At 43.1% G+C, this 12,160-nt stretch overlaps 1 protein-coding gene across 2 annotated transcripts in view; it reads left to right on the top strand.

Annotated features, from left to right (window-relative positions):
- The window catches only part of RNF111 (ring finger protein 111), a 54,945-nt gene extending 45,497 nt beyond the window's left edge, over window positions 1-9,448 (top strand). Inside the window, exons 10-14 of one of the 2 annotated variants that reach the window (XM_060755705.2) lie at window positions 105-228; window positions 331-423; window positions 519-614; window positions 3,224-3,327; window positions 8,403-9,448. In XM_060755705.2, the coding sequence (XP_060611688.2) occupies window positions 105-228; window positions 331-423; window positions 519-614; window positions 3,224-3,327; window positions 8,403-8,520 (535 nt within the window). In that variant the 3' untranslated portion in view covers window positions 8,521-9,448. Of the gene's footprint in view, window positions 1-104; window positions 229-330; window positions 424-518; window positions 615-3,199; window positions 3,328-8,402 lie in introns of both variants that reach the window. The other variant, XM_060755703.2, reaches the window with a different exon arrangement.
- Window positions 9,449-12,160: the final 2,712 nt, after the last annotated feature.

Raw genomic sequence — 12,160 nt, 5'->3', positions numbered from 1 at the left:
CTAGACAGATGTCTGCCCAGCCCCCTGCTTTATAAGCCCCCAGAGGTCTTCTGCTGAGCAGGATGCCCTTCCTGATGTCCATCTGCCTGCCTCTCTCTCCACAGGGAACTGGGCATTGAAGGGGTGGCAGCCGCAACCTACCCTCCAGGGCCCCTGCACCCGCACTTGGCGCACTACCACACGCCGCCCCGGCTGCACCACCTGCAGATCGGGGCCCTGCCCCTGATGGTGAGTCCGCTCTGCCACCTCCGGGTGGGGAACGATGGGCCAAGCAGCCCAATCAGAATGGTACCAGACTCAAACCCGTTCTGCCCTTTGACTCTCTCTCAGGTACCGGACATGGCAGGCTACCCTCACATCCGCTACATCTCCTCGGGACTGGATGGGACATCCTTCCGGGGCCCCTTCCGGGGCAATTTCGAGGTTTGTAATGGGGTCCCGATCAGGGAAAGGGAGACCCCAGAAATGCATGGCTTTGCAAGGTGGTTGGGCATAATCCTTATCCTCCTCGGTTGCAGGAATTAATTCACCTGGAAGAGCGTTTAGGGAATGTCAACCGCGGCGCATCCCAAGGAACCATCGAAAGGTGCACATATCCCCACAAGTACAAAAAGGTGAGCATTGCCTGAGGAATATTTACTCTGAACACTCCATGCCTCCTTCAGATCAGCTAAATGATATTATTATTATTATTACTATTACTATTTATTATTATTATTACAACACTGTGTTACATAATTTTTGTCCCTGGGTTATAAATGTCACTTCCTAATTGGTTCTATTGGAAAAACGGGGAAAGTGTATTGAACTACAAAAGGCTTTGTTTCTGCCGGAGGGAGGGAGGGAGATCCTGCGATAGTACATTGTGTTCTAGTTTTCCAATAATTGTATTTATTTATTTATTTACATTATTTATATCCCGCCCATATCAGCCCGCAGGCGACTCAGGGTGGTCTACATATTGGCACAATTCGATGCCATCCATTCATACATTCAAAAAAGCAAAAACAATTAAGTGCATTTAGACAAAAAAGACAGTGCAATAACAATTTAAAAAGAGCTATAAAAATATCTCGAGTCTCAACCAATTTTGCCACAAGAGTAGAATACCTACTTTCACACAATTAAACAGAAAACCACACAATTAATCAGAAAACAACACTTTCAAACCAGGAACCAAATATTTTTTTCCCAGTTTTGTTGAAAAAATTGAAAGCAGCTTTGAGTCCCCTTTGGGGAGATAAAGTGAGGTATAAATAATAATAATAATAATAATAATAATAATAATAATTAGAATAATAATAGAATAATAATAGAATAATAATAATAATGACAAAGTTTTGGAACACAATATACCAGACATCACGATTGTGGAAAAGAAAAAAAGTTTGGATTATTGATGTCGCCATACCAGGTGACAGCTGAATTCACAAAAAACAACAGGAAAAACTCAGCCGTTATCAAGACCTCAAAATCGAACTGCAAAGGCTCTGGCATAAACCAGTACAGGTGGTCCCAGTGGTCATTGGCACACTGGGTGCTGTGCCACAAACCTCAGCTGGCATTTGGAAACAATTAATATTGACAAAATCACCATCTGTCACCTGACTTGGATCTGCGTGCATCATTCAAAAATACATCACATAGTTTTAGATGCTTGGGAAGTGTTCAACTTTTGATTTTGTGATACGAAATCCAGTATATAGATCTCGTTTGCTGTGACATATTGTATTTTTGTGTCAATAATAATAATGTTATTATTAACAACTTTATTTCTACTCCCGAATGGGGACTAGCTGTGGATTATTATTATTGTTTACTTTATTTTTTACCCTTTTTTTCTCCCCATGGGGACTGAGATTCTGGTTGTTATTGACATTATTTCTCACCCTTGAGGAAACTCAAGGCAGCTTATGATAGTAACATGCCACAACCCAATACATTTTGAAAAACATGGCAAATACAAAAAAAAAATGTGTCATGGATACAAGTTCAAATACTGTTAAGATACAATTAAAGGTACAATTAAAACTCCTTAGAATTTAAGATTGAAGTTCTCAGGGTTTATTTTTTGTATAAATGCATATTTTAAATGTATTTGCAAAGGCTTTCATGGCCAGAATCACTAGGTTGTTGTAGGTTTTTCCGGGCTATGTGGCCATGTTCTAGAGGCATTTTCTCCTGACGTTTCGCCTGCATCTATGGCAAGCATCCTCAGAGGTAGTGAGGTCTGTTGAAAGTAGGAAAATGGGTTTATATATCTGTGGAATGACCAGGGTGGGACAAAGGACTTTTGTCTGCTGGAGCTAGGTGTGAATGTTTCAACTGACCACCTTGATTAGCATTTAATGGCTTGGGAGTGCCTGGGGGGGATCTTTTGTTGAGAGTGATTTGATGTGCCTGATTGTTTACTCTTTATTGTTTTGCTGTTGTAATTTTTGAGTTTTTTAATACTGGTAAACTATCAGGCACATCAAATCACTCCCAACGAAAGATTCTCCCCAGGCACTTCAATACTGGTAAATACATTTAATACATTAAATGCTAATCAAGGTGGTCAGTTGAAACATTCACACCTAGCTCCAGCAGACAAAAGTCCTTTGTCTCACCCTGGTCATTCCACAGATATATAAACCAGTTGAAACATTCACACCTAGCTCCAGCAGACAAGAGTTCTTTGTCTCACCCTGGTCATTCCACAGATATATAAACCCATTTTCCTACTTCCAACAGACACACTACCCATGAGGATGCTTGCCATAGATGCAGGCGAAACGTCAGGAGAAAATGCCTCTAGAACATGGCCATATAGCCCGGAAAAACCTACAACAACCCATATTTTAAATATCTGTTTATTATCTGTCTCTCTTGTTGATTTCTTTGTTCCAAGACTAATTCTTCTTTTGCCTCAATGTATATTTTGGTTGTACTTTCTTCTTTTAAAAATATTTTTAGATTACTACAAAGCTTTGGTCAATGGTTTAATTGGGTTTTTAGAACTGGGTCCCATTAAATGCATATAATTGAAAATGGAATTGGGCGTTGAGAGGTGGAGGGTGGGTTTGAGGGTTTGTTTACCTCCTTTAAGGGTTGATTGTGTTGTATTAATGTTGTTGTTGTTATGATGGAAGCGTTATAATTGTGCCTAACGAAACCCGCTCTCGTTCCGCTTGCCAATAACGTCATCTCTGCTAACAAGGTAACCCCTGATTGGTTCTCACAGAGGAAACTCCACTGCAAACAAGATGGAGAGGAAGGGACTGAGGAGGACACCGAGGAAAAGTGCACCATCTGCTTGTCTATATTAGAGGAAGGAGAAGATGTCAGGTAATCATCATCATCCTCATCATCATAGCTTAATAACCATGTTTATGTGCCAGAGCAAGAGCAGATACGAGCGACCCTTTGGACCAAGCGAGATTTGGGTTAAATGTTGTTGTTCATTCGTTCAGTCGTCTCCGACTCTTCGTGACCTCATGGACCAGTCCACGCTAGAGCTCCCTGTCGGCCGTCACCACCCCCAGCTCCTTCTTGAGTTAAATAGCTAGGGAGAAATGGGTCTATTAGTAATACAATTTAGACAATAAAGGATTATTATTATTATTATTATTATTATTATTATTATTATTATCAGCAGCAGCAGCAGCCGCAGAACAAGTACTATTATTATTACATCATCACAATCAGCTGCAGCAGAATGGGTCTTTGTCATGATCTCTAGTTCTGACAGTACTATTATTATTTAATAATAATAATAATAATAATCTATTTTTAAAGTTTTTAACTATTACATCTGGCCCAGTCATAGGTTTTTAAATTCCTGTGTGTTATTGTCTAACTGTGATTTATATTGATTGTACTGTTTATTTTGGTTATTGTTGTTGTTTTATTATTGCTTGTTGTTTTGATGTGTTGTTGGGCTTGGCCTCATGTAAGCCGCTCCGAGTCCCTTGGGGAGATGGTAGCGGGGTATAAATAAAGTTTTATTCTTCTTATTATCATCATCATCATCATCATCATCATCATCATCATCATCACAGGTACTGTTATTAAATGGCAGCAGCAGAACATGTACTATTATTACATAATAATAATAATAATAATAATAATAATAATAATAATGACAACAGTAATCATAGAATCAAAGAATTGTTGAAGGCTTTCATGGCCGGAATCACTGGGTTGTTGTAGGTTTTTTCGGGCTGTATGGCCATGTCTAGAGGCATTCTCTCCTGACGTTTCGCCTGCACTTTGGCAAGCATCGTCAGAGGTAGTGAGGCCTGAGGATGCTTGCCAAAGTGCAGGCTAAACGTCAGGAGAGAATGTCTCTAGACCATGGCCATACAGCCCGAAAAAACCTACAACAACCCATAGAATCAAAGAGTTAGAAGAGACCTCGTGGGCCATCCAGTCCAATCCCCTGCCAAGAAGCAGGAATATTGCATTCAAATCACCCCTGACAGACGGCCATCCAGCCTCTGTTTCAAAGCTTCCAAAGAAGGAGCCTCCACCACACTCCGGGGCAGAGAGTTCCACTGCTGAACGGCTCTCACAGTCAGGAAGTTCTTCCTAATGTTCAGATGGAATCTCCTCTCTTGTAGTTTGAAGCCATTGTTCCGCGTCCTAGTCTCCAGGGAAGCAGAAAACAAGCTTGCTCCCTCCTCCCTGTGACTTCTCTCACATATTTATACATGGCTATCATCATGTCTCCTCTCAGCCTTCTCTTCTTCAGGCTAAACATGCCCAGCTCCTTAAGCCGCTCCTCATAGGGCTTGTTTTCCAGACCCTTGATCATTTTAGTCGCCCTTCTTTGGACAGCAGGATGGGTACTATTATTATTAATAATGAATAATCAGCAGATCAGATACTATTATTATTAGATTATCAGCAGCAGAATGGGTACAATTATTTTTATTTACTTATTTTTTGTCTTGTCCGGAGCAACTTGAGAAACTGCAAGTTGCTTCTGGTGTGAGAGAATTGGCCGTCTGCAAGGATGTTGCCCAGGGGACGCCGGGATGATTTGATGTTTTTATCATCCTTGTGGGAGGCTTCTCTCATGTCCCCGCGTGAGGAGCTGGAGCTGATAGAGGGAGCTCATCCGCCTCTCCCCGGATTTGAACCTGCCCAATTCTGTCATTGGTGGGGTTCAGAATGCTCTTTGATTGTAGGTGAACTATACATCCCAGTAACTACAACTCACAAGTATCAATGTTTATTTCCCCCAAACTCCACCAGTGTCCACATTTGGACATATTGAGTATTCATGCCAAGTTTGGTCCAGATCCGTCATTGTTTGAGTCCATAGTGCTTTCTGGATGTAGGTGAACCACAACTCCCAAACTCAAGGTCAGTGCCCTACAAACCCTCCAGCATTTTCTGTTGGTCATGGGAGTTCTGTGTGCCAAGTTTGGTTCAATTTCATCATTGGTGGAGTTCAGAAGGCTCTTTGATTGTAGGTGAACTATACATCCCAGTAACTACAACTCCCAAATGACAAAATCAATCCCCTCCCCAACCCCACCAGTATTCAAACTTGAGTGTATTGAGTGTTGTTGTTCATTCGTTCAGTCGTCTCCGACTCTTCGTGACCTCATGGACCAGCCCATGCCAGAGCTCCCTGTCGGCCGTTACCACCCTCAGCTCCTTCAAGGTCATTCCAATCCCTTCAAGGATGCCATCCATCCATCTTGCCCTTGGTCGGCCCCTCCTCCTTTTGCCTTCCACTTTCCCCAGCATAATTGTCTTCTCTAGGCTTTGCTGTCTCCTCATGATGTGGCCAAAGTACTTCAACTTTGTCTCTAGTATCCTTCCCTCCAGTGAGCAGTCGGGCTTTATTTCCTGGAGGATGGACTGGTTGGATCTTCTCGCAGTCCAAGGCACTCTCAGAACTTTCCTCCAACACCACAGCTCAAAAGCATCTCTCTTCCTTCGCTCAGCCTTCCCTAAGGTCCAGCTCTCACATCCGTAGTAGTTACTAGGATGTATAGTTCACCTACAATAAAAGAGCATTCCGAATCCCACCAATTGGGCCAAACATCCTACACAGAACCCCCATGACCAACAGAAAATACTGTGTTTTTCTGGTGGTGTTGACTGACCCTTCTGACACCCCCCTGGTGACCCCCCACCTGGGTCTTGACTTTCCAGGTTTGGAAATGTTGCTTTAAGGCCATCCAGTCCAACTCCCTTCACCAGGGCAAGAAAACATAATCAAAGCCCTCCTGACAAAGATCCATCCAGCCATTCACACACACACACACACACACACTTATTTATTTATTTACAGCTTTTATATTCCGCCCTTCTCACCCCGCAGGGGACTCAGGGCAAATTACAGTGTACACATATATGGCAAACATTCAATGCCAATTTTTGACATACAGACATATACAGACATACACAGAGGCTATTTAACTTTTTTTGGCCGCCAGGGGAGCTGTCGCTTTCATCGTCCATCTGCGACGCTGATGAAGCACTTCCGCATTCCCCGCATGCTTCCCCTCTGGAATGTTTTTGCTGGAGTCTTCTTTATGGCCTCATAAATAAGTTAATTTAGCCTCCCCACACTTTAAGGTGGTGCCTTATTTTCCTACTTGACAGATGCAACTGTCTTTCGGGTTGCAAAGGTCGACAACAGGCTCCACACAATTGGTTGGAAACCCACTCCAACCCGGGCTGGCTTCGAACTCATGACCTTTTGGTCAGAGTGAGCTTGTTTGTATTGTTTTTATTGTTTACTGCTATTGTTTTATTGTTTGATTTGCTTTAAGTTATGTGTTTTTGTTATGCTGTTGTTTTATTGAGGCCTTGGCCTGTGTAAGCCGCATCGAGTCCTTCGGGAGATGCTAGCAGGGTACAAATAAAGATAATAATAATAATAATAATAATAATAATAATAATAATAATAAATGCAGCTGACACTCAGCCAGCTGCGCCACAATCCCATCCATATATATATATATATATATATATATATATATATATATACTAGCTTTACCCGCCACGCGTTGCTGTGGCCAGCCTTCTCTCCCTCTTTCACTGCTTCTTTCACTCCTTCCTTCATTCCGTTTTCTTCTTTCCTTTCTTCCTTCTCTACCTGTTTACTTCCTTCCTTAGCTGTTTGCTTTCATCCTTCCTTCTCCTTATTTCTTTCCTTCCCTGCGTCTTTCTCTCCTTCATTCTCTTTTTCCTTTGCTGCGTCTTTCCTCCCTTCCCTTTTTTCTTTCCTTTTCTCTTCCTTCCTTCTGTACCTCTTTCCTTCCTCCTCCCTGTTTCTTTTACCGGCTGTGACGAATTGTGTGGGGGAGGCCCGTGGCTGACTGGAAGAGAGGCCCCAAAGGAATGTCAGAAGCGTTCCCCTTGGAGAAGATGGCGGCGGTGGATGGGGATGGGGAGGAGGGATGGATTGGGTTAGGACGGGGCGGGGTGGGGATTGGAGGGGGCATAGTTTCCTGGGAAGGGGTGTGACCGGCGGAGGAGGAGGGGCAGGAGGGAAGGATTGCGTCAGTGCGGGAAGGGGTGGGGTGGCGAAGGGAGGGGCGTGGTTTTCTCGGAGGGGGCATGGGCGGCGGAGGAGGGGGAGGTAGGAAGGATGGTGTAGGGGCGGGCCGGCGGAGGGTGGGGGAGTGGTTGTGTCGGAGGGGGCATGGGAGGAGGGGGAGGAGGGAAGGATGGCGTATGGGCATGTAGGGGCGGGGCGGCGGAGGGTGGGGGCGTGGCTGTCTCGGAGGGGGCGGGGGAGGAGGGAAGGATGGCGTGTGGGTGGGTAGGGGCGGGGTGGCGGAGGGTGGGGGCGTGGCTTTCTCAGAGGGGGGCGTGGGTGGCGGAGGGGGAGGAGGGAAGAATGGCGTATGGGTGGGCAGGGGTGAAGTGGCGATAGAAGGGGCGTGGCTTCTGCAGAGGGGGCGTGGTCCGACCATATGCGCGCGCCGGGACGGCTCTGCGCATGCTCTGTTTGTTTCTGTGATTGTGAGTTTGTTGTAATGTTGTTTTGAATTGTGATGAGTGTTGTGCATACCTTGTGGTTTGAGGTATGCGTACGCCAAGTTTGGTGATTTTTCGTCCGGGGGTTTTCGCGTTTTGCGGTCCCTAACGACGCCCTTTTGGATTTTATATATATAGATGACAGATGCAGTATCAAAGATATTAGAAACCAACACTTTCTCATTACTTTATGTTCCAGATCACCAGACTGGGCCACAGCCACGTGTGGCAGGGGACCGCTAGTATAATATATTATTAGCATAGTACAATATCAGAATTATATATTACTATATTGCACTATACCATTATATTGTATATATAATATTACTATAATTAGTATTATATGTTATACTTACTATTATTGTTATATTTCTTACACTTTTTCTTTTTCTTGTTCCTCTCTTTTCTTTCCCTAGGCGCCTGCCCTGCATGCACCTCTTCCACCAGGTCTGTGTGGACCAGTGGCTGATCACCAACAAGAAGTGCCCCATCTGCAGAGTGGACATTGAGGCCCAGCTGCCCAGCGAGAGCTGACCCCTCCTTTGACCCCGAGGCCCCTTGCTTTCCCCCATTTCCCTCTTTCTTCACCCACAAAAACCCCCTCCTCCTCAGCGCTGCAGACAACCAAAGATGATGGCATTTTGAACCCGCTCCAAATCTCCAAACCCCCTTTTGTCTGCTGTGGCATCCCTTGACGAAACGCTTCCGTGTATTTATATATATACATACATACATATATATATATATATAAAAAGAAGGCTTTTCCTTTCTGGTTTATTATCCTTTTTATGGTTCATATTTTCCCCCTTGTAATTATTTTTGCATGGTTTAAAAGAGAGGAGAAAAAAAAGACAACAATGCATTTCTTTGCACACGTTTAATGGGCTTCGTCGTGACTTCCTCCTCTTCCTCCTCCCTTCTTCCAGAACTTGCAGGCAAGAGTCTTTCAAATCTGCTTTTAGGAAAGTTAATAGGATTGTTGTGTGGTCTGTTGATTTGATTTCTTCATTCTTTTTTCTAATTTTTATTATTAATTATTACCACCCCCATAGTATGGTTTTACTCCTTTTACTAATGAACCTCCAGAGAGTCCTTAATTTAATCAAGTCTTTTTTTTTTTTAGTTTATAAATGTATGATAAAAGATGAACTTTAAGGGAGACGATAAAAAAAATAAAAAGAGGGAAATAATATTGTTGGTTTTTTTAAAGACATTCCTTAATTAGGTAAAAAATAAAGTAAAACGCTGCTGTAGAACTTGCATTGGGCAAAACAAGGCGACCCACTTTGCTCTTCCATTCATACATAATCACTGCGGATATCAATCCCTTGATTTCCAAACGGCCGACCCATCATCACCATCATCACCATCCACAAAATGCATATTTTTTATGTTCTTAAAACTCTTCTCAGCACAATGCAAATATATTTGAATGTCAATATTAAAAAAGGAAAACATTTAAGACTGCTGTCTGATTGTCTGTACCATTTTCCCCTTTATGTCTAACCATTGGGATCTATCTCTACATGTTTTGCTGCTCTAACGGACACTTTTAAATATCTGAATTACAACTAAGTTGGGGTTGTATGTGTATATATTATTATTATTATTATTATTATTATTATTATTATTATTAAACTTTATTTGTACCCCGCTAGCATCTCCCAAGGGATTCGATGCGGCTTACAACAGGCCGGAGCCCAACACAACACAATACAACAATACAATATATGTACAGCTTGTGCGCCAGCTGCGCCCATACCTTGGGAAGTCTGACTTGGCCACAGTAGTCCACGCTCTGGTTACATCCCGTTTAGACTACTGCAACACTCTCTACGTGGGGTTGCCTTTGAAGACAGCTCGGAAGCTCCAACTAGTCCAACGCTCGGCAGCCATGATTTTAACAGGAGCGGAGCGCAGGGAGCATACAACCCCCCTGTTGCGCCAACTCCACTGGCTACCGATCTGCTACCAGGCTGAATTCAAAGTGCTGGCGTTGGCCTTTAAAGCCCTAAACGGTTCCGGCCCAAGCTACCTATCTGACCGCATCTCTGCCTATGAACCCACCAGGACTTTGAGATCTTCCGGGGAGACCCTGCTCTCGATCCTGCCTGCTTCTCAAGCTTGGCTGGCAGGGACGAGAGATAGGGCCTTCTTGGTGGTGGCTCCTCGGCTGTGGAACGCCCTTCCTACGGACATTAGACTAGCACCATCTCTAATGGTATTCCGCAAAAAGGTGAAGACCTGGATGTTTGTGCAGGCGTTTGAGTAATTAGTGCAATCTGGTAATGGAACATAGGAATGGAACAATGGACGACGAACCTGGACTCCGCTTGGATGATGAGAAGATTGGGTACGGTTGTTTTTTGTAATAATTGTGCATTGTAATTGCTTATTGGTAATTTATGGATAATGTGTTAAGTCAATTGTTATATGTTGTATGGAACCACTGCTGTTTCTACTGTTTTTACTGTTTGTGAACTGCCGTGAGTCGCCTTCGGGCTTGAGATACAGCGGTATATAAGCAAAGTAAATAAATGTATATAGCAAATAAAACAGTTAAAGCAGAAAAACAACAGCGATAACAATACAACAGAACATTATTAAAAACTGAGCCGGCTGAAGTGGGGTACAGGGTTAAAAGTGCTGAAAAAAAGTGTCGGGGGGGATATGAGATTAAAGTATAAGTGCGGTGTGCGTTGAGGGTGATCTTGACTCTACTAAAGTGCTTCTGGGCTTTGATAGTGGGGTTCCTAATCTGTGAAGGCACGTTGGAATAGCCAGGTTTTCAGGTTTTTTCTAAAAACCGCCAAGGTGGGGGCCTGTCTGAGATCTTTTGGGAGGGCATTCCAGAGGCGGGGGGCCACCACAGAGAAGGCCCTGTCCCGCGTCCCCACCAAACGCGCCTGCGAGGCAGGTGGGATCACGAGCAAGGCCTCTCCTGATGACCGGAGCGAGCGTGTGGGTTCGTAGACTGTGATGCGGTATATGCACAGATTGAATAAAATATGTTTGTAGGGTGACCGCAAAGGGGAGAAAGGCAGGATTTGCTCTCTCTCAGTTTTGCTTTTTCGTTTTCCAAACCTCATCTCGAGATTCTGCACAAGCTGGTTTTGTAATAAGAAAACAGGACAATAATAATAATAATAATAATAATAATAATAATAATGAAAAACCCTTGAAATGTGTGTTTTTGAAGGCAAGTATCCATGAATCCATAGGGGGGGACGGGGCGGGAGCAATTCGGGTCTAACGGACACTTTTAAATATCTGAATTACAACTAAGTTGGGGTTGTATGTGTATATATATATGCACAGATTGAATAAAATACGTTTGTAGGGTGACGGCAAAGGGGAGAAAGGCAGGATTTGCTCTCTTTCAGTTTTGCTTTTTCGTTTTCCAAACCTCATCTCGAGATTCTGCACAAGCTGGTTTTGTAATCAGAAAACAGGACAATAATAATAACACTGTTCTACAAATTTTCAGTTTTTCTCAGTTGCGGAAATGAAATGTGCCGTTTCTTAATAAATTTAACGTGCTGAATTCAAATATAATAATTAAATGTGTCAATTGGCTCTGGTTTTTATGCAACAGCTATTTCAATTTTCTCCACAATAGGTAATTCGTTAATATTATGATAATGCGCCTAATCTTGCTGCATGTATATAAACAGTGAATATTTACTAAATTTTAGTCAAATTATATTGTCAATAGTTTATACATGAGAAATATTGATTTAATTAGTCTATTGTTTATGTTTGTGCAGCAAGAAACTATATTAGTAGGACGAATGCAGTTGAAAAGTCTGAAAGTTTAAATGTCGCTTTAATCGTGACTTTAGTTTATATCCTGTTTGCTTCTCTATTGACAAGCTGGAATGTGTCCAGAGGAGGGCGACTAAAATGATCAAGGGTCTGGAGAACAAGCCCTATGAGGAGCGGCTTAGGGAACTGGGCATGTTTAGCCTGAAACCTGAAGAAGAGAAGGCTGAGAGGAGATATGATAGCCATGTATAAATATGTGAGAGGAAGCCACAGGGAGGAGGGAGCAAGCTTGTTTTCTGCTTCCTTGGAGACTAGAACGCGGAACAATGGCTTCAAACTACAAGAGAGGAGATTCCATCTGAACATTAGGAAGAATTCCTGACTGTGAGAGCCGTTCAGCAGTGGAACT

The sequence above is a fragment of the Anolis sagrei genome, chromosome 9 (assembly GCF_037176765.1).
Source record: "Anolis sagrei isolate rAnoSag1 chromosome 9, rAnoSag1.mat, whole genome shotgun sequence".
NCBI lineage: Eukaryota > Metazoa > Chordata > Lepidosauria > Squamata > Dactyloidae > Anolis > Anolis sagrei.
This window is presented reverse-complemented; position numbering and strand designations above follow the sequence as displayed.